The sequence below is a fragment of the Esox lucius genome, chromosome 22 (genome assembly GCF_011004845.1).
Source record: "Esox lucius isolate fEsoLuc1 chromosome 22, fEsoLuc1.pri, whole genome shotgun sequence".
Taxonomy (NCBI): Eukaryota; Metazoa; Chordata; class Actinopteri; order Esociformes; family Esocidae; genus Esox; species Esox lucius.
This window is the reverse complement of record NC_047590.1, coordinates 17,717,246-17,744,649: the sequence shown is the minus strand read 5'-3', so window position 1 is coordinate 17,744,649 and position 27,404 is coordinate 17,717,246. Positions and strand designations below refer to the sequence as shown.

The 27,404-nt window shown below is 43.1% G+C and overlaps 1 protein-coding gene across 15 annotated transcripts in view; it reads right to left on the bottom strand.

The window, feature by feature from the left end:
- Nucleotides 1–27,404, bottom strand: part of spega (striated muscle enriched protein kinase a) — a 64,537-nt gene that overhangs the window by 7,364 nt on the left and 29,769 nt on the right. For 12 of the 15 annotated variants that reach the window (XM_020042386.3, XM_020042376.3, XM_020042377.3 and 9 more), the window contains 30 exons: nucleotides 25,342–26,253; nucleotides 23,899–24,416; nucleotides 22,260–22,397; nucleotides 21,881–22,063; nucleotides 18,840–19,024; nucleotides 18,642–18,730; nucleotides 16,887–17,062; nucleotides 16,603–16,789; nucleotides 15,839–15,912; nucleotides 15,076–15,234; nucleotides 14,768–14,957; nucleotides 14,442–14,677; nucleotides 14,222–14,341; nucleotides 14,002–14,106; nucleotides 13,680–13,886; nucleotides 12,981–13,277; nucleotides 12,746–12,858; nucleotides 11,917–12,085; nucleotides 11,357–11,456; nucleotides 10,741–10,941; nucleotides 8,953–9,010; nucleotides 8,762–8,839; nucleotides 8,298–8,470; nucleotides 8,146–8,172; nucleotides 7,735–7,887; nucleotides 7,516–7,624; nucleotides 4,505–7,352; nucleotides 4,168–4,311; nucleotides 3,918–4,034; nucleotides 33–200 (listed from right to left, as the gene is read on the bottom strand). In XM_020042386.3, coding sequence (XP_019897945.3) covers nucleotides 33–200; nucleotides 3,918–4,034; nucleotides 4,168–4,311; nucleotides 4,505–7,352; nucleotides 7,516–7,624; nucleotides 7,735–7,887; nucleotides 8,146–8,172; nucleotides 8,298–8,470; nucleotides 8,762–8,839; nucleotides 8,953–9,010; nucleotides 10,741–10,941; nucleotides 11,357–11,456; nucleotides 11,917–12,085; nucleotides 12,746–12,858; nucleotides 12,981–13,277; nucleotides 13,680–13,886; nucleotides 14,002–14,106; nucleotides 14,222–14,341; nucleotides 14,442–14,677; nucleotides 14,768–14,957; nucleotides 15,076–15,234; nucleotides 15,839–15,912; nucleotides 16,603–16,789; nucleotides 16,887–17,062; nucleotides 18,642–18,730; nucleotides 18,840–19,024; nucleotides 21,881–22,063; nucleotides 22,260–22,397; nucleotides 23,899–24,416; nucleotides 25,342–26,253 — 8,234 coding nt within the window. Of the gene's footprint in view, nucleotides 1–32; nucleotides 201–3,917; nucleotides 4,035–4,167; nucleotides 4,312–4,504; nucleotides 7,353–7,515; nucleotides 7,625–7,734; nucleotides 7,888–8,145; nucleotides 8,173–8,297; nucleotides 8,471–8,761; nucleotides 8,840–8,952; nucleotides 9,011–10,740; nucleotides 10,942–11,356; nucleotides 11,457–11,916; nucleotides 12,086–12,745; nucleotides 12,859–12,980; nucleotides 13,278–13,679; nucleotides 13,887–14,001; nucleotides 14,107–14,221; nucleotides 14,342–14,441; nucleotides 14,678–14,767; nucleotides 14,958–15,075; nucleotides 15,235–15,838; nucleotides 15,913–16,602; nucleotides 16,790–16,886; nucleotides 17,063–18,641; nucleotides 18,731–18,839; nucleotides 19,025–21,880; nucleotides 22,064–22,259; nucleotides 22,400–23,898; nucleotides 24,417–25,341; nucleotides 26,254–27,404 lie in introns of all 15 variants that reach the window. The other 3 variants (XM_020042380.3, XM_034289651.1, XM_020042378.3) reach the window with 3 other exon arrangements.

Below are 27,404 nucleotides of genomic sequence, written 5' to 3'. Positions count from 1 at the left end.
TCATAAGACGTTGTTGTGTACATGTCACTCACAGGCCAAAGAAAGGGTGCAGGAACTGCTGACGGACGCTAAGGGGTTGGTGGCCACACACTCATAGAGCCCAGCGTCCCTCCTACTGGTCTTCATGATAGTAATGAGCTGCCTGCCATCTGGACAGGAGATCAGGTTCATTCTGTCATCTATCTCCAGCGGTTTCTTATCTGTGGATGGGAAAACGCAACCAAAAAGTGAGATGTGTTAGTTTGAATCTGTCGCTGCAAAAATTCTACCTCAGAAAAAGGAGGGAAACAATGTGCAATCCCTAACATGAACACAGGTGATGAGATTGTTCACGGAGGGTACTATTTCTGTATGGAATAATTCAAATCTCTTATTTTTGTGTCCAAGGTAAATATTTGTCCTATCTTCTTACTGCAAGTTTCCACATGTGCTCCTCTGTTTAGAAACATTTTAGTTTGAACTTCCACAACATAAGTTTGGAGAATTTCATAATAGTTCATCTTTAACTTTGGCTGACATGCACAATAATACAGTGGGGAGAACAAGTATTCGATACACTGCCGATTTTGCAGGTTTTCCTACTTACAAAGCATGTAGAGGTCTATAATTTTTATCATAGGTACACTTCAACTGTGAGAGAAAAATCCTGTAAATCACATTGTATGATTTTTAAATAATTAATTTGCATTTTATTGCATGACATAAGTATTTGATCACCTACCAACCAGTAAGAATTCTGTTTCTCACAGACATGTTAGTTTTCTTTAAGAAGCCCTCCTGTTCTCCACTCATTACCTGTATTAACTGCACCTGTTTGAACTCGTTACCTGTATAAAAGACACCTGTCCACACACTCAACCAAACAGAATCCAACCTCTCCACAATGGCCAAGACCAGAGAGCTGTGTAAGGACATCAGGGATAAAATTGTAGACCTGCACAAGGCTGGGATGGGCTAGAGGACAATAGGCAAGCAGCTTGGTGAGAAGGCAACAACTGTTTGCGCAATTATTAGAAAATAGAAGAAGTTCAAGATGACGGTCAATCTCCCTCGGTCTGGGGCTCCATGCAAGATCTCACCTCGTGGGGCATCAATGATCATGAGGAAGCTGAAAGATCAGCCCAGAACTACATGGCAGGACCTGGTCAATGACCTGAAGAGAGCTGGGACCACAGTCTCAAAGAAAACCATTAGTAACACACTACGCCGTCATGCAATAAATTCCTGCAGCGCACGCAAGGTCCCCCTGCTCAAGCCAGCGCATGTCGAGTCCCATCGGAAGTTTGCCAATGACCATCTGGATGATCCAGAGGAGGAATGGGAGAAGGTCATGTGGTCTGATGAGACAAAAATAGAGCTTTTTGGTCTGCACTCCACTCGCCGTGTTTGGAGGAAGAAGAAGGATGAGTATAACCCCAAGAACACCATCCCAACCGTGAAGCATGGAGGTGGAAACATCATTCTTTGGGGATGCTTTTCTGCAAAGGGGACAGGACGACTGCACCGTATTGAGGGGAGGATGGATGGGGCCATGTATTGCAAGATAAGTAAGAGCATTGAAGCTGGCTGGGTCTTCCAGCATGACAACGACCCGAAACACACAGTCAGGGCAACTAAGGAGTGAGAAGCATCTCAAGGTCCTGGAGTGGCCTAGCCAGTCTCCAGACCTGAACCCAATAGAAAATCTTTGGAGGGAGCAGAAAGTCCGTATTGCCCAATGACAGCCCCGAAACCTGAAGGATCTGGAGAAGGTCTGTATGGAGGATTGGGCCAAAATCCCTGCTGCAGTGTGTGCCAACCTGGTCAAGAACTACAGGAAATGTATGATCTCTGTAATTTGCAAACAAAGGTTTCTGTACCAAATATTAAGTTCTGCTTTTCTGATGTATCAAATACTAATGTCATGTAATAAAATGCTAATTAATTATTAAAAAATCATACAATGTGAAAATTACAGACTTCTACATGCTTTGTAAGTGGGAAAATCGGCAGTGTATCAAATACTTGTCCTCCCCACTGTATATGCTGACCATTTTTAAATATATTCTAAATATTTACCCAGACATTTAAAATCATATCTTAAAGTGTAACCAAAATGTGAGTTCCATTTGACTACATAACATTATTTGTCATGATATGAAATTAAAACCTAAACTGTAGTGGACCCTCCATTTCTGCAACAAAATAAAAAATGCCCACAAATGATCCCAAAAGTAAAATCGATATATTCTTTCAATTATATTGATAGATATATTATAAATATATGATATATTCATACAGTAGAAACAATAAAACGATTAAGTTGGGGTATAATTTAAACAATGTTTATAACATGTATTGTTAAAGATTCAGGTGCGTGCATGTTTTTTTTTACAAAGTTTGGCTTATGACAAACTTAAAGTAAAAATCCCATTTGTGTACATTCTGCCTGTTTTTAGCCACTGAAATAAGGATGTAATCTCATTTGCATTTGCCAGGTAAAAAGTGGAAACAAGTGTATTTTCAGTGATTGACTTACAGAGAGGCAGTTTAATTATACACTATCCATTTTGACAGCTGGCCTTATCAGCTATACCATTATACTTATTACTGTGAGTGTGAACAAATTACTATACTTCATCTCCCTACATTATTATAATAAAGCATATTTTTTTTGCTGGCTTGCTGAGCTACAACTTACATGTGACATGACTTGCTTATTAGCTAATGTTTTCCCTTAAATAGATTACTTGCCAGCTACATGCAGGGTTGGATGTGGGCCAGACATCCCAGTTCTCTAATCTCTTTGCTTGGAGCTACGATAAAATGGGGAAAGGCATACAATAGTTTTTTTAGCCCTTGACAGGGTTGAAGGATAAGATGCTGTTTATTGACAATGTATGCTGCTAGATGACATGTTACTTAACAGTATAGGGAAACCTGTAATGAATAATTCAAAGGTTTTCAAAGACTATAGCTCAATAGGTAAACTAAACTCAGTTTTCAGTAGAAATGCCAGTAGCCAAAGAATTCCTGCTAGCACAACATGTACCTGCCAAACAAATATTTATAATGTGGGTGTATTTATGCTTTTTAATATCTGCTTCATGATTTCAAAGCCTGTCCTCTGGAATTAAAGCAATACTCTAGGATGGGTACAAATGTATTAATTTAATGGATTATCAATCCTTGCGTCCATTGTGCTGTCTGTTCATTCAAGCGTGGGTACAACTCTCCACTTGGAACCCATAGCTTTAAGGCAGATAAGTGCTGTATAGTTCTGGTCTGAATTCTAGATGTATTCCTAAAGGCTTTTAATTACATATATTGTAATTGTAAAAATGTAATTGATTATGCCTTAGTATAAGCAAGTATATATAGTATTTACAGTGGTATTTGCTTAAAAATCATACAATGTGATTTTCTGGATTTTTGTTTTAGATTCCGTCTCTCACAGTTGAAGTGTAGCTATGATAAAAATTACAGACTTCTACATGCTTTGTAAGTAGGAAAACCTGCAAAATCGGCAGTGTATCAAATACTTGTTCTCCCCACTGTATATACTTGCATATAATTGCTTAGTATATGTTGTCATATTTTGTGAGAAAGTTATGGAGAATCTAAATAATAAATACAACAGTTTATAGTGGTATGACATGTTCAAAGGATTAAGCATTGATCTTGCTTAAAAGTGTAATTAAACACATTGTTAAGACAAACTTACAAACTCACAAATCTTTTTAATACAAGATCTATGTGAAGATAAACTCATTATTTAACTTGAAATCATTAACTTTTCTTTTATACTCTTGAAATCCTTATTTGTCAAATGGTCTTGTTGTTATGTGATATGACACACCCCTTCTCATGTGAAAACAAACACAGAAGACGCAGCTCATTCACTATTCCTACTATCAGCTGGACAACATTTACTGTACCTTTAGTCCAGGTGATTTGTGGGTGGGGGCTTCCAGCTGGGAGGCAGCTAAGAGTAACAGGGTCCCCCTCCAACAACACATGGTCCTTCAGCTTAATGTGGAACACAGGAGGGAAATCTAGAAAACAGGCATTGGCTTAATAATAATAATGATAACAGAGAAAACATTTAAGCATTGTGCAGCAATTCTATCTAATTTAATTTCCAAACACCAACTCTGAAGGCACATTCATCATGAATTTGGACAGTACCAGAGGAAGTGCGGCAGTGCTTCAGATTGCCTGAAGACCCCTCATCTTTGTCAGAGGGGAGGTCAGTTTGAGATGGATTCTTGTCCTTCCTGCTCCTGCCCAGACCCCACCTGTCCCACCGCGACCGCCTGTCAGTCTCTGGAGCTATGGAGAACAGGAAGAGATAAACAACTGAAACAAAAGAACCTGAAGAAGTTACAAAATATCAGACGATACAGTCAAAGCCATGTAATATAATATTCCAAAGCAAACATTAGTAGTACTATGTTCTCTCTGATATTCAACATCAAAATATAAGAAATATTTTATCTGTGATTTAACAGCCATTGACACTTACTCAGTGACTTCTGACTTTTTGACTTGTCAGAATGAATGCTTGACACAGAACCGATGGATTCCTTGGACGCTTTGGATTCCTTGTGTGTCTGTTTTGCTAGCTGATTCTCTGGTATCCCCATCTCTTTGAGTCCTCTTCCCTCAGACTGGGAATGGCGATGACGGGAAAACAGTGTAGTTTTCTTTCCCTCAGGATTCTCCACTGTCTCTTTCCTATCCTCTGACTGACTCCGGCCTCTCCCAGAAATTCCGACCACCTTGTTCTCAAATTTCTTTCTCATCGCTAGGACCGGGGAATCATTTACCTTTTTAAGATCATTTTCTTTTGAACATTTATTACTTTTCTCTTCTTCCATGCGTCGCTTGGCCTCTTTATCCTCCTTCCTTTCCTCTGATTTGCTCCTCAAACTGGCTGAGATGCCCGCTACTTTGTTCTCAAATTTTCGCCGCATGGCAAAGACAGATGACTCCTCCATCTTTTTCCTTTCCCTTCCCTCCTGCTCTCTCTGGGCCTCTATATTATCCAGCTGTGTTGTGTCCAGACTCTTACTACGCCCTATGGCCCAGGACACCCTGCGCTTACTGGCTGTGATCTCAGGCTCAGCCTCCTTTGGCTTCTCATCCTTTACTTTATCCACTTTGGGCTTTTCCATCTTTTTATCCATGGATAAGGTCCTCTTGGTTCGCATCGAAAACCGTCCAATGATGCCCAGGGATCCTGTGTCTCTATCCACCTCCCTCAGGTCCTGGACCGACTTGGACCTCTCATGCAATCCCTGGGGAACCATTTCCAGCGGTGCCCCCAGACGCCCGGGACGGTATACCTCCTCCCCCTCGCCTGCCTTAAGGGGAAGAGTCGGAGACTTATCGTCTGATTTGGTCCTGGTCAGTCTTCGAAGCCCACGAGTCAGCGATGACTCACGCTTCTTGAACCTGGCTTCAAAAACTTCTTCTGAGTCTATGTCCTTGATATCTGTTCGGAGTGGTGTGGTCGATTGACGTGGGGTGGTGGGATGGTCCAAGGCCGTGGACAACCTAGTCGAGATAGTTGGGCTGGTTGGCCGTTCAGTGGCCACCTTGGCAAAGACGGCAGGATGTTCAGGCAACGTAGGACTAGGTGTAGACCTCTGGCTGCTGTCAGATTTTCCAGATGGTACTACAATTGTCTGCATGATGCTGGCATACGCAGATGTTTTTTCCTTCGACATTATCACTGGGGAACTGCCACCTGCTTTGACCTTTCCTTTTTCTATCTCTAGCTCCGGCTTTTCGTTTTGTTCTTTCTCTTCAGGATCCTCCTCTATCATTATTACAGGAGGTACATCCAAAAGAGACCTGACCTGGGATGGCTCCTTCATTGACTCATGTCCATTTACTCTCTCCTGTGCTTTGGTCCTTCTCTCCATATCTTCATCTCTGACAGATGTCTTACTATCCTTCTGCTCCTCTGGTTCTTTTGTTTCCCCCACTCCTTGGTCTTCTGTGACTGGTACGGGCTGTATGGAGGAGGGCCAGTTGGAGATCGGTCTAGTCTCCAGCTTGGTCTGCTCTGTTATTGCTGATATGGAAGCAGCCTCCTGAAGTTCTTTCCCTTCCGTAATCCTCTCAGTGCTTTGGCTCTTCTCAGTGTTATGGCTCCTCTCAACCGTCTCCCCCTTCTCAGTGTTATGGCTCCTCTCAACCGTCTCCCCCTTCTCAGTGTTATGGCTCCTCTCAACCCTCTCCCCCTTCTCAGTGTTATGGCTCCTCTCAACCCTCTCCCCCTTCTCAGTGTTATGGCTCCTCTCAACACTCTCCCCCTTCTCAGTGTTATGGCTCCTCTCAACCCTCTCCCCCTTCTCAGTGTTATGGCTTGCTGTGGGGATTTCTAAAGGGGCTCCAAACCGCCGGTGCAGAGGCATGGGCTCTGAGTCTCCTTGACTGAACGAGGAACTCTTCCGGAACACTTTGGTCTTCGGTGGGTCGTCCACTGTGCTTTCCGTAGAGGCTGCTCTGGCAAGCGACCTCTCGGGCCCCCCGGCCCCGGATCTCCTTAAATTACGATCCAGGGACGAGGTGTGCCTCTCCTCATCCATTCCAAGGGTCTCTAACAGGGGACCCCTCAAGCCGCTTTTGCTGTTGCCTCCCCTCATCAACCTTTGTCTCATCAGCTCCAGTTTGAGGGCATAGTCCTCCTGGCTCATTTTAGCTGACCCAGGGCTAGGGCTCCTATTAGGCAGCTCCATGGAAACAGACTTTTTTAGGATTTTGTTGCCACTGTCTTCCTTTTCCTCATCCACAGCCCCCTCCTCTGACTGGACGTTGAGGAGCAGGGCTGAGTCAGCGGAACTGCCCCTCCTCATCGTTGATCTCCTGGACTTTGTCTGTGTGTCATCCTCCTCCATACTGGAGCCCTTTGCCAGGGGGACCCGTTTGGTCTTCACCGCGGTCATCTCTTCATCCAAAGGCCCTCCCACTTCCTCAGTTGTTACCCTTTTCCTTGTCTCTCTAGCCACACCTATTTCCCCGGCATCCTTCTTGGACACCATGTCCTCTACTGGTTGCTCCCTGTGCCGGTTGAGCGCAACCCCTTCCACCGCCCCGTTGGTGCAGGAAGACGGCTTAATCACATCCTCTTCACCTGGTATCTCGTTAAGGGAGACCCTGGAGCCAGAGCATACCAATGACAGAGGCATGGGGATGAAGGGGAGTTCATCCACATCTTCATCTGAGTCAGAGGATGAGGAGGGTGGGGGTGAGCCCTCTTTGAGGTGGCGGGCTACGGCGATGGAAATGTGGTTGGAGGAATCATTTAGCAGCTCAGGAATTGAGCGCATTACCATCTTTGATTTGTAGCTGATAAGGGAACGCTGTGTAGATAAAGAAAAACATTGGACAGTGTGAGAGGAGTAATTAGATAAAGATTTCTAGGTACTGTAGATTTCCAAGTTATTTTTCAAGAACTCTAATTCATTGAGTTACAATAATCAATTTACTCCCTATAGAAAAAATGGAATGCAACATCAACCATACCTGCCAACGTCTTCGTGATAAGACTTGCTTGAGCATTGCTGTGCTGACGCTCTTATTTGTTATAGTCTTAAACCATGGGTGACGAAGACATTCTGTAGAATTAGGCCTCCTGAGAACAAAACACATACATATATATTAAATGTTTTACATTGAATTCCTTGTGGGGTATCACTGACTTGTATTTAAATGAATGTAGTGTCATCATCCAAATACACTCACAGTCTGTCAGCCACCAGCAGTTTGATGACGAATCCCCAGGCCTCTCTAGAAAGGTCAGTGAACATATTCTCCTCAAAAGCCACATTTTGGTTCCTGATGTTTAGGACGGTACATCTGTCGTTCTCACCAGCGAAAGGAGACACACCAGTCAGGCTAGAAAGGAAATATATTAACGGTGTTTTACTGAGACTCTGTCATGTTTACCAGTTGTCATATCTAATTAACATCTTGATGGGCCAATTGAAGCCTGCAGTCTTGTTTTTGTTCCCGGGTTTATAGCAGAGGAGAAATTAAATTTCAAGATGGACATCTTAATGAATGTACCGGCAGAAGATTTATTGAATTCTTAGAATACCTCGACCAGACACATTTATCATTCTCAGGCCAGGCTGAACCGTAATAACCACTCACCATAGGTAAGTGATGACCCCAATGGGCCTGCAAACAGAGAGAGAAATTGCTTTCAGAGGGCAAGATCAAGGAGAGAAATAAATAGGGATAAAACATGATTTATCTATTAATAGTGTAGAATCTCCAGCCGCTTCCTCGACCAGGTCGCTCACCAGATGTCTGTTGCCTTAGAGATGGGCGTTTGGTTAACGATCTCTGGGGCAACAAATTCCGGAGTGCCATATTTGCAGTACTGCGCTTCATTGGTATCCAGCTTGACAGCATTGCCAAAGTCACAGATGCGGATCTGGCTGCTGTGTCGACCTGCCATGAGGATATTCTCAGGCTGGGTGGGTGGACAGAAGATGGGAAGTATACTTAAAGATATGTAAAACCTTTATACCACTGCAATTTGGATTGTGTAATGTTAGTGATTTAATATGCATTCTTTGCGTGATTAAAATACATTGGTATCAGTGTAATATGTACACTGTCTCTGTAGTCATATAACAGCTTGTGAGTAAAGTACGGTATGTGTCCTTGGCACTGTGAAACTCTGAGGTACTGTTTGTGATTCTAGCACCGTTTGATTCTGAGATACTGTATGTGATTAAAGCACAGGGGAACTGTGAGTTACCTTGATGTCAAGATGAGCAATGTCCTTCTGATGAAGGTAGCTGACCCCTTCAAGCACCTGCTGAATACTGGAACGGACCTGCAAAACAGAACCTTTCCACATTACACACTTGATCATTTAAAAAAAACAAGATGTTGGTATAATAAATGTATTCTTTTTTTATCCAGGGCACACAAAAAAATTAGGCCAACCTCAGACTCCAGGATGCTTGTCTTCTTGGTCAGTCTGTCAAGAAACTCCTCATGGCATCTTAACAAAACCATTGAGGAAAATAGAGGGATAGAGCATGACAACCTTATCGCTAGTCCAAGTGGGAGGCGAATGGGAAATGAATAATAAATGAACCAAACTCCCACACTTCAGGTCTCCTGGGAATGCAAGCAATCTGTGATGAGTCAGGAGAACGCAGTGCTTCAATTCTTTCAAAGGACATTGAGATGCATTTTCTGCAGGAGTTCTCTCTCTTATCCGCATGGTGGGAAGAAGACTTGGCTCTATTGTATTCATGCAGAGGTTTTTATGTAAAGAGCATGGGTAATAAAGATCAACAGGTTTAGACTGACAGTGAAATTATGACTTTTCCAATAATTCAGAGCACCTAAAGGAAGAGTAAGACATTGAAACTAATACAAAATAAAAAGACACAACAGAAACCAGGTATATATTCAGGATACCATGAAAAACCAATAGAGAATAGTCTATTGCAATATTAGTGTAACAAATGTGCAGGGAGAATGGAGGACTTCAATAAAAGGATTTAAATGTAACAAACACAAAACATGAAAAAAGAACAACATAGAGACGAACAAAATCCAAATAATGACAAACAAGACATGAGGGAAGAATGAACTGAAATAGGGACCGTGATCAGGAACACAGGTTAGGGCAGTAAGGACCGTGATCAGGAACACAGGTTAGGGCAGTAAGGACCGTGGTCAGGAACACAGGTTAGGGCAGTAAGGACCGTGGTCAGGAACACAGGTTAGGGCAGTAAGGACCGTGAACAGGAGAGGGGGAGGTGGACAGTTTCCCCTGACACTGCCTTGGTTGTGCCCTGGTGTTGAACTTGATTGTTCACTTCACCCTCTCAAGCAGTTTTCGATCAAGGGTCGTACAGTCTCCACGCCAAGCAGTGATGCAGTCAGTCCCTGCCTTTTTAGGATTTGATGCTCTTCGTCCTCTCATGGTGTTAGAGGCACTAACGCGCTTTCTTCAATACTGTCAAAATCTAATGTTAATTCCTTAGTGATGTCGACGTCGAGAAACCTGATGCTGTAGATCCGCTGCCTTTCCCAACGAACGGTTCCTTAGTCGTACTGACATTTAGGGAGAGATTGTTGTCCTCCCATAGGTTGTCTCGTCATGGGGCCGGCGTGTCGTCAGAAAATAGAATGATTATGTTGGAGTCATCCAGAATGTCCGGGAGGACGGTGAGCCAAGGCTTTCAAAGCATTTCATGTCAGTGTTTTTGGCCACAGGGATTGTGGTGGTGTGATGGAAACCAGATGTCTTCATGCCAGGGAGTTGTAGAGGACTACGAAGACAACTGTTAGCTGGTCTACACCTTCTGAGTTATGCAGATAGGCCTATATCGCTATGCAACTTACAGTAGTGCGTGCAAACTTTTACATTTTAGTCCTTACCCTGTCTGAAAAATCTAACCCCATTAACTTGACATTTCTAATGCAATGTTCTACCGTCTGAGCTTTACATTTTAGACATTTTGCAAAAGCTCTTTTACAGTTTTTGATAGTTTGCAATTTTATGATTATGATTGTTGTGGATTTTTTGTTAATTCAATGCTAAATTACAACCTTTGTGTGAATTGATGACATAGGTTGGATTAATGGGGGAACAATTTTGCCTCAACCAGTATTATATTGTCTGAGAGTGTAGGCTATTCTCTGTCCCGTAAAATGGCTCCTTAATGACTTCATGATAATCAATGTAAGTCAAGGAATTAGTCAGTTAAAAGATACAGCTCAGTGATGATGATGACCATGTTCTTCTTCTCAAAAGCATCATGGAAGTAGATGATCTTCTCATGGTCCAGTTCTGACAGAAGGTTCATCTCCTGTAAGGCCGAGGTCTTCCTCTTCGCCCTTGCAGACACAAACTTGGCAGCGTACTCCACCTTTCCTTTCTTCTCTGTCACCCTCTTAACATAGGAGAAAGCCCCCCTGGGAAACAGTTCCACAGTGAATAAATGTTATAATCTATCTTTACAAGAACCTACAAATTATTTGTTGCAATTGAGAGTTAATTAAAACAAGTTCTGGGACACCCAAATGTAGTTGAGAAAGGGAAGGGAACAGGCCATTCAACCATTTCTTATACATTTTTATTCCTCTGGTGGACTTCTGTGTCAAGCCAAGCTCTACCAAACACGAAAACCCCCAAATGGCCTTAGTGATGTGTTCCCCTGTTGACCAGTGACTCACCTCACCACATTTTATGTTCCTTCTGCCGACCTTTGTGGCAACTGTTCACAATGCCACTAAATACCAATAGCCGCAACTGGCTTCAGAGAATAAAAACAGAATAGATATCCTGGCTGTGCAAGTGATGTTTATGATCGCCTGGTCCGTGACTCACCGTCCTATCTCCTTGTGTATGTCGTAGTAGTCAGTCAGACTCCGCATCCTCCTCAAAATGGTCCCCTCGTCCTCCACAGGCTCCACCACTTCTTTTCTCACTGCGGGGGTTGGAGCAGGGGACATGGGTAACGGGTGGGTAGCTGGTGGGCATGGATGTGTTTGTGTCTCTGTGTGTGGTGTGGATATGTTGGCTGACAGACGGTTTAATAGCCTCGGATTACCTTGTGTCTCCAAACCCATATGGAGCAGATTTGGTTGTTTAACTTTCTATTAACAACTTAGACTGCAATATTACAATGATTAACTGGTTCAATAGAAAAAAAATTATTATATAATGAATAAAACCTAAACTTTAAGTTCTGGCAACAAGAAATAATGGAAAAACCATTATTGTTCTGTATGTGTTTATGTACGCTATGTATACATGAAAAGCCTGTGTCAACAATTAATGTTGTGAAATGAAATGAATGGAAGCGCACGTATCAGTCTTGTTCATGGCTTTCAGACGTATTCCAACATCTGTGTTAAAATGAGACAGTATAGACTGACGATTCTGACCTTTGTGGACAGTGAGTTCAGCCTTACAGGAGACTTGGCCACCCAGGTTCTTAGCCGTGCACGTGTACACGCCCGAGTCCTCAAGCCGGGCATTCAGCACCACCAGGGAACACTCCGCTTCGTCGTACACAAAGGTGAAGTGACTGCTCTCTGATAGCAGTGTGTCATCCTGGAACCATGGGCAGGCATTAGGCACAATCAGTGCCACTTTATTTATTCAATCGTAGGGAAGTGGTGGGAATGTTTTATTGATTTAGTTTTACCTTTATTTCGCCACGTAAGACTATTGAGAAACAACAACCAATTAACATCCTGGCCAAAGGCATAACCTGATCCAAGGCATAGATGAAGAAATAGATGGAGACAATTGATGAAGAAATAACGATGGAATAGCTCACACCTTTCCATAAAACAGTTTTTGAGTCAATTGTCCAATAACCTTTTGTCCCATGAAAAAGAGGGGGCTACATATTAAAGAGCTGTAATTCCTAAACCCTTCCTACAATTTGGATGTGAATATATTTTGGTAAACAGACAAAATAACAAAACTTCTGTCAGTGTCCAATTATTATAACTGTAGGTTTCATTTCCAATTAAAAAGCATGCATATTGTTTCACTGGAATTGAAATTATGTTTAAAGGTTGTCAACACAGAGTATGATTTGGGAGCAGTTACACAATATAGTGTGTTCTGCATAAAGACCAACTGCAAGCGAAATATGTACACATCCTGGAATTACGAAGGATTAAATAATACAACAATAGAAATAACTTCTATATAGGTTATTTGGTTAACCATGTGATGTCCATCTATTTACTCGTATCTTACCTTGTACCAGAGAATGTCAGGATCGGGTTTCCCTTCCACAACCACAGCAAAGCGAGACATCTCTCCTACATGTATTTCAGAGTCCTCCATGATGGACTCAAACTTAGGAGGCACTGTTAGGAGATGAAGAGACCAGATTAAGAGAAATGTTGACCTTTTTCCCCCTTGTGGTTCTAGTCAGCACCTTAGCTGATCCTAGATCTACATTTAGGGATGGACTTTGACTTGAACCCACCTGCCATGGCCAGCAGGATGGTGCAGAGGTCGCTGCCAAACTGGTTTTTGGCTGTGCAGACCAGGTGACCACTGTCTGCGGTTTTCACCCTCTGGATCTTAAGGTTGTGCTGGTCGTCATCCGGCATGCTCATCTCATAAACCCCTGGTTTGTTTATCAGCACCACACCCCTCCTCTTCCAGGTGACCAGAGCATTGACATGGTTCAGCTTGAGGGTGATGTTCACTGACTGGTTCTCAACCATGTACACAACGTCAGGCTTGTCCAGGATGACGGGAGCTTTCCTCAGATAGGGACCTGAAGTTGAATCAACCTATGATTTCCTGAACCATATCTCTTGCATAATAGTAGGTCATGAACAGTTCCAGGAAAAATGAAGAGACCACTGCACCATTTTCTTTCCTTTCCAAAAAAGTTGAAAAGGAAAGTTTTGAGTGAGGAGAGGAAGCGTTCAATTTGCAGTGGTCTCTTAATTTTAACCCTTCTATTCCTCATTCAAAACCTTCCTTTTTCAACTTTTCTGGTAAGGAATGAAAAAGGTGCAGTGGTCTTCATTTTTTCCGGAGCTGTATGTCTGGCTTGATCTCCGGCTTGAGGGATAGTATAAGGGTTTGGAACACCAAGTGTTATGACATTGTTTTTGCATAAAGCCATTTAACCAGCAGAACTTGGTGATTGTAAATATTTGAATACAAATACCTTTATCTATAAGCTGCACCAGGTCAGTGGATGGGGAGGGTTTGCTAAGGACCTTGGCAGTGGCAGTTAGGACCCTGAAGGCATAGCGGACCCCCTTGGAGAGACCAGTGACAGTGTAGGTGGTCTCTCTCAGGTTGGAGGCAATGATGTTCCACTGGATGGAACCCAGAGATTGCTGCTGCACGGCATACATCAAAGAACTGCCATCTGGAAGGACCATCATAGACATTACTGTACATTAGTGGTAGTGGACCAGCTTTTGCCGGCAAAGTAGCCTGACCGGAACCTGGGTCACTGTGGCTACAATTACATTGAGGCGTACCTATGGAAGAGTCCAGCCTCTTTGGTTTTTTCCAGCTGAGAGTAATTGTCTTTCCTGTTATGGAGTCTACCACTGGAGGGCCGTCAGGGGGATTAGGAACAATATCTGGCGAAAGGTCAAAATATTAACACCAAAACAATTTGTATTGGGTTAGAACTTATTTTTCCCCAGAATGACAATCAAATGTCTGCTAGGATTTTTTCATTACGTGTCCACATACCTGTGATATAGAGGTGTGCATAGCAGGCCGACTTTCCCAGTTTGTTGGAGATTACACTCTTGTAGACACCCCCATGTCCATGACAAGCAGAGCGGATGACCAGACTGTGGACATCCCTGTCTGGAGGAGGGAGAGAGGGAGAGAGGGTGAGATGACGCAGGTATAGGAGGATAGGAGAGAGAGGGAGTTGAGTAGTTGAGTGAAAGAAAGAGATCCTTACGCTGGGTCATCTTCCTGTCCTCCGTGCTGTCTATCTTCTTGCCGTTGTGGTACCAGGCGATGGTGGGGTAGGGCAGGCCCGCCACTTTACATTTCAAGACCGCCTCCCTCCCCTCGATCACCTCCAGGTCGGCCAGGGGCTTGACGAAGTCAGGCATGGTCCTCTGCTCCTGCTCCACCTCGCACTCCAGGACCTCCGGCTCCTCGGCGATAGAAGGCATCTTCTCCAGCTTCGACCTGCAGAGAGGAAGATATCAACCAGTTCGTCAAAGCTGAAGGAGACGACATAAGAACAGGAAGCATCTGTCATGAGTGAAAGTCCCTTACATGTTGGAAGAGACGGAAGGCCGCGGTTCCTGCATGTACAGCTCGGCGGTGCACTCCGCCTTTCCGTGGACATTCTTGGCGATGGCTGTGTAGAAGCCCTCCGTGTCACTTCGGACGTGGGTGATAACCAGTGAGTGGCGACCTCCTTCTTGTAGTAGATGTATGTTTTCACTCTCCTCGACCTGGTTTTCTGGATGGAGATACACACAATGGCAGGTCAATAAATTGTTAAGCAATGTTGCTGTCTAACAAATTAACAATTTGCTATCCATTCTGTGGGGAAAGCAGTACATAATTGGACGGCTTACCGAAGTGCTTCCAGATGACGCTGGGAGGGGGTGACCCGCTGACCTTACAGTCAAAGCGGGCGGTGCGACCTTCAATGACCTCAAGGATGTCAAGCTTACGGGTGAACAGGGGCTCCTTGGAGGGAGTGACCTTTAGGTGGGCACTGGATGTCAACTCCACTGGACAGGATGGAAAATTGCCATCAGTTGCAATGACATTGGAAAGGGTTGTAAGGGAAATTGTAAATTATTCCCATGTGGTTTGTAGACAGTAAGTGAATTCCAAATTGGTAATAAGATCTATTCCAGGATTATGCAACACTTTGCAACCTCAACCATTTCCACATTTTATTCAAGGGCTTGCAATAAAAAACAAAAAATAGTATAACTATTGCAAGCCAGTTACCAGATAAAACCATAAAATGATTGAAATGTGACTTTAAAAAATACATTTACTGCATAATATGAATGGTTCAAGCCACATAGCAAAAAAAAAATCTCTTATCAGCGAATATTCCTGCCAACCTAACAAGATATATTACATCTTGCAATACAAAATGTCACATTTGCCAAGGCAAAATCTAGCATCTTGCAGCGTTCTCTAAAAATCTCTACGGAATCATGAAGGGACTGATTTATAAGCAGTTACTGGCTAAAACTATACTATAATAATTTGTTGTGACTGCCAAATAATGTGGCTATTATAACAGCAGCATGTAATTCTAGGCATATCCAAAATGTAAAATCCATTATTTGGCAAGTTCTTTCTAATGGGCTCCTTTACCTTTGGCTGTACTTAGCTTACAGGTGTACATCCCACTGTCGTCTTCATGAACTGAGTTTAACAGCAACCGGCACCTATAATAGAAAACACCTTCATCAGCTGCCTGGACTTCAGGCTGAAGACCTTATTAAACGCTTCATGAGCAAACAGATTGCCACTGTCCCAGCTCCACTTATATTCTCGCTTGTCTTCATTAAGAAAAAGTGAATGTCCCCTCACAGTTTGCTTATGGGCAAAATGTTGTTTAAGAAATAAAATGTTGTTTGCCTTCTCAATATTGGTCTAACTAACCCATTCACTCTAATCAAATCAAAGTGGAAAAAGTAGAAATGTTATTCATTTCAAATAACCCATAATAGTTCTCGTTGTTAAATAATAATAATCATCATCATTTAGGCACCTCCCTCCTAGTGTCTAGGCTTAACCTCCTCTCTCATAGTGTCTAGGTCTACCCATCTCTATCATAGTGTCTAGGTCTATCCATCTCTGTCATAGTGTCTAGGCCTACCAACCTCTATCATAGTGTCTAGGCCTACCCAACTCAATCACAGTGTCTAGGCCTACCCACCTCTATCATAATGTCTAGGCCTACCCACCTCTATCATAGTGTCTAGGCCTACCCATCTCTATCACAGTGTCTAGGCCAACCCACCTCTATCACAGTGTCTAGGCCTACCCACCTCTATCATAGTGTCTAGGCCTACCCATCTCTATCACAGTGTCTAGGCCTACCCACCTCTATCACAGTGTCTAGGCCTACCTACCTCTTCCCGGTAAAGGTCATCTTGCAGTTGAGCAGTGCCGGCTGGACCAACTTCCCATTGGACAGCCAGTCTACGTCCACGTCAAGAGGTCCGGTCATGTAACACTCAAACATGGCGGACTCTCCGGCCCTCACCGCTACATCTTGCAACTCCCTGGTGATGGCCAGGACTTCCTCTGCTGGGGCAGCTGGGAAGAGAGGATACCAACACATATGGTTGCAGATAGAACCAACCTGATTAGTCAGGCACTGATGCTAGTCTTGTGGACATGAAGTAATCTTTACCTTTGACCTCTAGTTTACATTCGCTTTGCTTGGTGCCATATTGGTTGATGATCTTGCAGGTGTAGATTCCTGCATCAGTTATTTTTGCTGACGTGATTATCATCTCACTGGTGTCAACCTCTGTCTCACGTACAATGAATCTGCCTGCCGTTTTTAACGTTACTTTGTCTCTCAACCTGGATAATAAAAACAGCAACATTTTGATCTCATGAAAAAACAAGACAAAGACATCACATACTTTTATTTACGCTACCGTTCAAAAGTTTAGGATCTCTCAGAAATGTCCTTGTTTTTGAAAGAAAACAATTTTTTGGTCAATTAAAATAACATCACATTGATCAGAAATGCAGTGTAGACATTGACTGTTGCAAATGACTGACGTAGCTGGAAAAAGCAGATTTTTAATGGAATATCTACATAGGCGTACAGAGACCCATTATCAGCAACCACCAGTCCTGTGTTCCAATGGCACGTTGTGTTTGCTAATCCCTTTGCAGTTATGTTAGCACAGCTCCACCAGGGCCTCCAACTCCTCTTTCTGTTCTGGTTTCTAGATGGCTAACCATTGTTCATGAAATCTAATGTTTACAGGTCTAACCACATTTCAGCCTAAACATTAAAGGACAATACCTTGATCAGTTTAGGTGTGATTCAGTGGGTTAAATGCCTGCACACCCTGCAGCTCTCCAGATAAGAGGGGCTGTTATATGTCTTATACAGCAGCCTAACGTAGTAGTTATTATCCTTGGTGTGTTAATCGAGAGAACCATGAGATGGTAGAACTTTGGGCTCATAGACCAGCAAACTTCTATTCAGATATTCATGGGCTACATTTAGAGGCAGACAGATATTGTGGCAAGTTATGGACTGACATTGCATGAAATTAAAATAAACTAACTTAAACTTAAACTAAACTAAGCTGTGACAACTTTATTTAATTCCAAGTCAAGGACTGTCCATTTTTTTCAGTATGTCTTTAACTTAATGCACTGCTTTGTAAACAGAAACGTGTATATTAATTTGAATACATTCTAGAACTACAATTAATCATGATTAACTACAGAATATTATGTATTTAATCACAATTCATTATTTTAGTTGTGCGACAGCACTAGTTAGATGAAATCAAGTTTTTGCCACTGATCAACACAATAAAAAGTAAAAAATGTCAAGGTGAACATTTTTATCTGCAAATTGTTCTAAATTTATAAAAACATTGAAACAGAAAATTATTTATTGCATAAGACAAACCTGAATGACCTGGGGTGCAACCAGTTTAGAAGATACATAATTAGTCCACCTGTCTGTAATTAAGGTGCTTTATATGATTTCAGGTGAAATATATCTGTCTCTGGGAAGTCCCACGGTTGTTTAGTAAAAGTCCTTACAAAAAGGACATCATGAAGACAAAGGAACATTCAAAGCAAATCTGCAAAGGCACCAATCAGAGAAAGGATTTCCATAGCATTGAATTTCCCTGGGGGCACTGTAAAGTCCATTATTAAGAAATAGAGAGAGGGTATGGCATGACAATGAATCTGTCTAGAACAGGTCGTCCTCAAAGATGGATAGAGAGGAGGAGGGCAATAATCAGACACTACTTTCAATTCATGTTGCAACATCAGAAAATACAGACAAGTCCAATGGGTTTGCATACTTTTAAGTATGTCAGCAACCACCATATATATAAATACAGTATGTCGAAGTAAACATAGATATATAAGATACTACATGTACTATGTCTCATATACTTACCAGTACACCATGGGTTGAGGATGACCTCTGACCTTAACAGACATGTCGACCTCCTGTCCCTCTGTCACTTCTTTGTCAGTAAGTGCTACCTATTAATCCAAAAGACAGACTGCCTTAAAGGGGGGTACACTGAAAATTCAAAGGTGGTGGGAGAAATCCAATTTAGACTTCTGCGATGACCCCTTAATCTACTTTTACCTGAAACGAGGGAGGTTCTTTGAAGAAGGCATGTCTGGACTGTGGCCCTGAACTTTGCGAAGAGGGGTCTCCAATCTCCATGACCTTGTCAAGGGGACTCAGGTACTCCTCGTCTGTTTGGACTGGACTGCTCACCTTCACCAGGGGCAAGCTGCTGGGCTTTCTAACCTGCTCCTGGGTTGGCTCTGGAAAAACAATGTGTGCAATAGAAAAAGTATAATACATGTTGACATTTACAGTGTTTTTAAAGGTGCTTTAACAAAATCCATATAGAAAATGGTTCCCCGTGTGAGACGGATTCTTCACAGAAGAACTAGAAAAATATCTAAATAAACACAACAGGCCATCCTGTCTAGGCAGCAGTAAGCAAGGCTTTGTACCATGAATTACATTTGGAATAGATCAACCGGACAATATTGAAATGGACGTATTGTAATTGGATAGCGTTTGTGAGGCGTAAAGCACATAGACATTTAGCAATAAGCATTAACTTAATTACTTGAACATTCCTAATTAGCCCACCAAGATGGCCGCCCAATGGCACGTTACAAGAGCAACACTGTGGGAGCTCCGCTGTTTCCTGCTCTACTTGTGTGCTTCACTACTTGTATCGCCCTGGTGTGTGTGTTTGGAGGGATGAGCAGTTTGGCAGGAGCGAGAAACACACACACACACACACACTCACAGAGTGCTCAGGGACCCTTTGAAGTGACTAGTGCTGGACAGATAATGGATTAATCCCTGAATCCCTGACCCAATCATTCTGAGAGTCCAGTGGAGTGTCACAGGAGACATTCTGTCTCCACCAACAGCCGCACCGCAAGTCACAGTTAATTCAGCCCCACAGAGGAACCAGAGTATTGTACCAGCCACCTCTTCAGAAAAACAATGAGCTGCTGAATTCAGTTTCACTGGCAGGCGAAACAGACAATACTCCAAGAATCCAACATGAACAAATAGCAGGCTAAAGATAGAACATGTATATACTATAGTGCAGGTTGGAAACTGAAATGTCTATAATTTGGTCATGTTTACATTTACATCACACATAACAAGATGAAATGATCAACATGACAGAGACAAATGCTAAACAGACAGACATAAGAGGCAGGCAATCAAGATTCTTAATGTCTAGTGGTCTCAGATGCAAAACTGAATTATTATACATATCAAATGTAAAAACACTTTGATATTAAAATGTATCAGATCTCTCTGAAGCACGACATGGAAAGTTTGCATATGGAGATAGAGAACTCACCTACTGTATGTTGTTACATGTCTGAGTCGAGCCTGTGGCAGCGAGTACCAGCTTTATTCCTGTAAAGCTGCCAACGTTTACACAAATACTGCATGGGGCTAGACTTCCCAGCCGGCTAATAATCTTCCAATTCAATCTCATCCTCGTTCTCTCCCTCGTGTCCCTACTTCAATCCAAGCTCCCAATTCCCTCCTTCTCTCTGTCCACTGGCAATATTATAACAACCAACATTCACTGTAGCCTAAAGGCTGAGATACAACTTTTTAATAAATGATGAAATCAAGTCAGATGGCAATATTGTAACATTTCTGTGATTTCTTTTTTACTAACACTATAAGGTGAATGTTTCAGTTGCAGGAATTCAGCATTGGATGAAGGCGGCTGTAAGTCAGACATTTTAATATACAAATCTCCTCTAATGTAACACTGCATGAAACCATGTCCCTTCACAATACTGACACCAAAACCTGAGCCAAAATCCTCACCCACCACACACAGTACCATAGAAACATGACTCATAATCCTGTTCTACGTGAGTTCGACAACTCCTCCTGACTTTGCATTGCAGTGTGAAATCACAATGATAAAAAAAGAGAACTATGATTCATTCACAACATTAATCTCATACTGGGACATTAAACTGACTGCAATTACCAGTAAGAACGAGTTGCTGCTATAAATACCTTGTGTTAGCCTCCCATGGCCTAATATGGCCAACCAGGCCTAGCGCTGAGCTAGCGCCAAAAAGCTACAACAGCAGCTTGCACTCGACAGGATAACACTGTGTACACAGGACTGGAGGAAGAGTCCGTGGTACATTCAAGGGATATATCAAATAGTTTGGCTTCCGCAGAAGAGATGGAAAGTGTTGTTTGAGGTGTGTCAGAGACATTCATGAGGCAAACTGTATCGGATTGTCACAGAGATATGGGTACTTCAGTTTGTAGTAATTAGCGCGTTATTGCGGTCGTTATTCAACTGGATATTGCTTTGGTACTGTTATGAATTAATATGAGTGGGACCGTTTGGCTGCATTGGCTAGCTGGGAGAGGTGAGGGTGCTTTATTTATGATAAGGGCCAGCAACCTATAGGCATTATTATCTATTGACTGTACTAACAACAGAACCCACATGCAGCTGAGATAATAATAACATCCAGCAGTTTCTATCCAACAGGAATCCCCACTCTGGTGACAGTCTAATCCCTGGTTCTGTGCATCCGCCTCGGATGAGTGAAAACCCGGGGACCTGGCAGACAAGTCTTTATGTCGAAATCCACTGGGGGACCCAAATGTCTTTAACAATGTATGAGTTGCCATGGCAACTATCATTGAGAGAGGCTCAGGCTTTTGCATCAATTCCTTTGTAGTCATTAAGACCAAATGTCAGAGCAGGGCTTGCAGGGGATTGCAATGGGGAGTTGCGGTGTGTTTGCGCGCGCGTGAGAACCCCGCGTGCACATGAATGTGTTTATAAAAATGTGAGTTTACGTGTGCAAACAACTGAGACAATCGTTGTTTGTGCCTCTTGATTTCTTATGGTACAAAGATAAGCCATTCTGCAACTGAGCAACAGTTCACTCTAATTGCTTCACGGGTGTCTGATGTGACATTTTTGGTTGGGGTAAAAATGGAAGTCAAATCTCGGTTGGACATTGTGCTCGATTGACGGCCACATTAATTGAAACGTTTTAATCCTTTAATCCTGATCAATTGATTCAACGTGGACTACAGTGTGTGATCTTCTGTCAGCATGCTTGGACGTGCGCGTGTGGGACACCCACCTGATTTTATGTAGAGCGTGGCGTTGCACGATGCTTTCCCGGCCGAGTTGACAGCAGTGACGCAGTAGGTCCCGGCGTCTCCAAAACCCATCCGTGTTATCAACAGCGAGTGCAGCTCCCCCTCAGCCTTGACCACATGGGACGGGCTGCTCCTTATCAGGACGTCACCCTTCTTCCAAGTCACTGCTCACAGAAACAGATCTCAGGGCACACTCAGGCAGCTTAATCACATTCCCTTCCCCCTGTGTCTGGGGGCACAATGATGTGTGGCCCCCAAGTGCTGATCCAAGGTAATGTTGACAGATTATGTCCTCAAGGTCCCAGTATATTATATGGTTCTGGAAGGTAAAAGCTGACGACAAACCAGGAGATGGCCTACCTGTCGGGAGTGGGCTGCCAGTTATAACACATTTCAGCAGGACTTCTGAGCCAGCAGTGGCAGTAGTGTCTCTCAGGGGTCTCTCAAACTCTGGTTTCTCGGTTGGCCCCTCATCGGCTGATGAGTCATCTGATTCGTCTACAACAGAAAGAAATATACAGTATTATGTAAACATCTATACTGTAGATATGAACCACTTTAGGATGGTAGCATACGGTGCCGTGAAAATGTATTTGCCACTTTCCTGATCTCTATTTTTGCATATTGTTTAATCTGGATGATGGTAGATCTTCTTACAAAATGTAATATTTGACGAAGAGAACCTGAGTAGACACAAAATTAAGTGTCAAAATCATAATTGTGTTTATTTAAGGTACAGTGATCCAACACCAACTGGCCCTGTGTGAAAAAGTGATTGCTCCCCTGAACTTAATATCTACTTGCAGATATTAAAATGCAGACAACAAACTGCAAACACTTCCTATAATAATCAATCTTTCAGATCGCTGTGGAGGAATTTTGGCCGACTCTTTGCAGGATTTATGGAATTGAGTGACATCGGAGACTCGTTTAAGGTTCTGCCACAGCTTCTCGATGGGGTTCAGGACTTTACCTAGGCCACTCAAAAACCTTAATTTTGCTCATTTTGAGACTGAGGTGGACTTACTCTTTTGTTTAGGATCATTGTTCTGCTACATAATCTTATTACACTCCAGCTTCAGATAATTTTCTTTCAGAGTTTCCTGGTAGGGAGCAGAATTCATGGTTTACCTCAATGATGTCTTGCAGGTTTCCTCAATGAAGTCTTGTGGGCCCTGAGGCAGCAAAGCATCCCCACACCATCACACTACCACCACCATGTTTGACTGTTAGGATGATGTTCCTTTTCAAAAATTCTGTGTTTACTATATTCCCGATATAACGGGACTCATGTCTTCCAAAAAGTTCCACTTTTGACTTGTCTGTCCACAGGACATTCTACCAAACAGCTTAAGGATTGTAAAAGTACTAATGTTTCTCTTAGTTAGCAGTGGTTTGACCTTGCAATTCTCTTCCTTATTGTCGAATCATGAACCCTGACCTTAGCTCAGCCTAGAGGCCTGCAGTTCCTTAAATGTTTCTCTGAGTGTTTTATGACTCCTGGATGAGTTGTCGATATGCCCTTGGAGGAATTTTGGTTGGCCAGCCACTCCAGGGAATATTCACCCCTGTTAAATTTTGCTCTTATTATGGTTCACTGGAGAGAAAAAAAAGGCTTTGTGACCCTTTCCAGACTTTTATATCTTAACCTTTTTCTCATCTTTTCCAGAATTTATTTAGATTGTGGCATGGTGTACTGCTTATTGAGATCTTGTAGCTTGCTTCAAATGGATTCATGGAGGTTCTATAGAAGTCAGATTGAACAGGCCTGGCAGTAATCAAACCTGGGCGTGTCTAAGGGGGAATCACTTTTTCAAGCAGTTGGTGTTGGATAAAACATTTTCTACAAAAAATAAAATTACAATTTAAACACTTAACTTTGCGTTTTCTCTGGTTCTCTTTGTCTTACGTGACATTTTGTATGAAGATCTGAAACCATTCAGTATGACACATATGCAATAATAGAGGAAATCAGGCTACCTGCAATTCAGGGCCCTACCTGGCTGAGGAGACATAGGCCGACTTTTCCTTGACTTCCCCAAATGTTTTCCCGCCTTGTGAGTCTTTGAGGTCCAGCCCTCCTTCCCTGCTCTGCTCGTCGTTCCTCTCTCTCTCCTTCCTCCAGCCTCCTCCTCCTCCATTTCCATAGGTTCATCCTCAACCAGGATGGTAGGGATGGTCATCTTCAGCTCAGCCTTCCGTCTCTTTGTCAGAGGGCTGATAGACAGGGTGGATGTGGGAGATGGTGTTGGGGAAAACCGCTGGGGCTTGGGAGGGAAGTTGGACAGTGGGGAAGATGCCTCTCTGACCAGGGTTGGCGATGGTCCTCTCTGTGCGGTGGGGCTTGGAGACCTGGGGCTCGGAGGCCTTCGGTGATGTAGAGGTTGCTCCAGTTCTTTATGAGGCGAAGAACGCTTGATGTGGGTTGTCGAGTCTCCCTTCGTATGGGTCAGAGGGGGTTGTTCTTCGTCTGGGTGCGAAAGCCTCGTCATGGCGGGAGAGTTCTGAAGGACTTCCCTGGGTCAGATGGATTATGTATTGTTGACACAGGAAATGCAATTGAAAGGAATGCTTTAATCTCTATCTGTAATTACCCAATGTGTGTAAAGAAACTGCTACCCTGCTATTGGACTGTCAGAATAAAAAGTGGCACTCACATCACCCACACATCACCCACACATCACACTCACATCACACTCACATCACACACACATCACCCACACATCACACTCACATCACACTCACATCACACACACATCACACTCACATCACACACATCACAATCACATCACACACATCACAATCACATTACACTCACATCACACATATACACCACACACACATCACACTCACACCACAATCACATCACACACACATAACACACACATCACCCACACGTCACTCACACATCACCCACACATCACACACACACACATCAAACACACATCAAACACACACACATCAAACAAACATCAAACACACCACCCACACATCACACTCACATCACCCACACCTCACACACATCACACACACATCACACTCATCACCCTCACATCACACTCACATCACACTCACATCAAAATCACATCACAATCCCATCACACACACATCAAACATACATCACACACAACACACTCACATCACAATCACATCACAATCCCATTACACACACACACACACCACCCACACATCACACTCACATCACCCACACCTCACACACATCACACACACATCACACTCATCACCCTCACATCACACTCACATCACACTCACATCAAAATCACATCACAATCCCATCACACACACATCAAACATACATCACACACAACACACTCACATCACAATCACATCACAATCCCATTACACACACACACACATCAAACACACATCACACACACATCACACTCACATCACACACAGCTGCTGGATCATCTCAGCCTACCTGGTCAGGCTTTTCCGTGTGACTCTTGGTGAGGGTGATCGTCGTCCTGGTAACAGGTTAACCGGTGCTGTCTCCATGGAAACAGAGACTTCCCCCACTCTATCTGCAGATGCCCTCCTAGACTCTGACGCTGACTCACACTCCTCCCGTCGGGGAGCCGTCCTTTCATCCAGCAGACCCAGCTCTTGGGACCGAAAGGATTTTGGAAATGCAACCCTCCTCCCCCCTTCAGCTCCCTCTCCCAGGACTCTCTCTCTTTCCTCCAGTTTCTTAATCACCTGAGGGGGAATGGGCTCCAGTTTGCCTACGGTCCGGCTCTCTGACTGGGGCAATTGCTCAGTGGAGTAGGCCTTCTTCAGGTTGGGCCTGCCCACCATCTTCTTGATCCTGGCCAGCTCCTCTGTGAACTTGTTCTGGAAGTTCTGGACCCTCTGCTTGTAGACTGGTGTGTCCTCCAGAGACGAGGCCCTCTTCTTTCCGAATGCAGAACGCCTTGAGGCCGCAGCATCTGGCTGGCTTTCCCCCTCCTCTTTGAAGAGACTCTCCCGATCACAAGAAGCTGTCCGGCCCAAGGAGCGCCCAGACTTGACCCCCGCACTCACCTCGCTCACCTTTTGTTCAAACTCCTTGACCTTGTCGAAGATCTTTGGAGCTGTGCGGGCCGGCTGATTTGTCCTGCCACCACCGCTGTCACTGCCTGAATTATGAGAGGCGCCTCCTGAAGATGTCCCTGGGATTTTGTGTTTTATCACAGCGCCTCCTAGGGCTGGGTCCTGGGTACTGTGTGAAGTGACACAGTTCTTATATGAGCTGAGGGATGTGGTTGGTTGGGATATAGTCTGAATGGGCTGGGGTAAATCAAGGCTGGAGGATGGGCCCATTTGGGTTTGAGGGAGAGAAGAAGACGGCACCCTGGAAAAGTTTTTTTTTTAGGGAAATGGAGCGTTAAAGAAGGAAGAAAGGGGCAGGGAGAGGGCCAGGTTTTTGGAAAAGGAAGAAAAGCCGTTGGATAATTGTGCGCTCGTTGATGTTTATTTTACAGGATTTTCATTTCATGGTGTTGTGCTTGTCTTTGTGCGTCTCTCTCTCTCTGTGTGTGTCTGTGTGTGTGTGTTTGTTTGTCTTTCAGTCTATGTTTGTGAATGTGTTGTCAGCTGCTAAATCAAAGAGTAATACTAATCCTGGTCAAAATCATTTAGATAATAATTTCTCATCAGGAGGGAGAAACCTTTCACAAAAACAGAATAATGGAATTTCCCAAAATAAAGTGATTCTAGGAACATTAACATTTAACATACAGAATATGGACATGAATCACAATATGATGTAGACGATATTGCATATCTGTGTTCACAACACAATGTTAGCATGTTGCATTGATACACAAGGAAATCATTCATACAGGAGTCCTATATGAATTCATCTAATACTGCCTCTTCCATCATAACCAAAAAAGACCCCTTATTCATCAAATATGAAAGCAATCACATCACATGCTTTGAAACACACACACACTTCTCTGAATCTATGTTCACTGAACACATGTCCATGTTTTAGTTGGAATGAACCTAGTTCGCAAATACATGCAGACGAACATTAGCTTGGATCAATGCACCAGTCATGCCTGTGACATCATGCATGTGACATCATGCCTGTGACATCATGCATGTGACAGCAACACTATGAAGATATCCAGGATTATTTGAGGGTTATGCAAAAGGGAAAAGTTATAATTTGGTCAGAAAATGAAAAGGCTTCAGTAGTATCTTTTGATATAATAGTAAAATCGAACCAAACTCAACACAGAACTGAGCACAACAGAATAATTCATGGCGTGGAGTCAAAGGAAAGAATGATACAAAATAAATAATAATTTTATACAGGAAGCAATGATGATTTAAAAAAAAGCTAAAAGGCAAGAACAAGAAAGAGAATAAAAATATATATTTCCAATTGGATAGAAAATATGAACTATTTATGTGGTAGAAATGGAACTATAGGAGAATCGTGATTGTGATGTGTAATATGTTTAGTGTCTGTCACGTCTTATAAAGTTGGGGAAT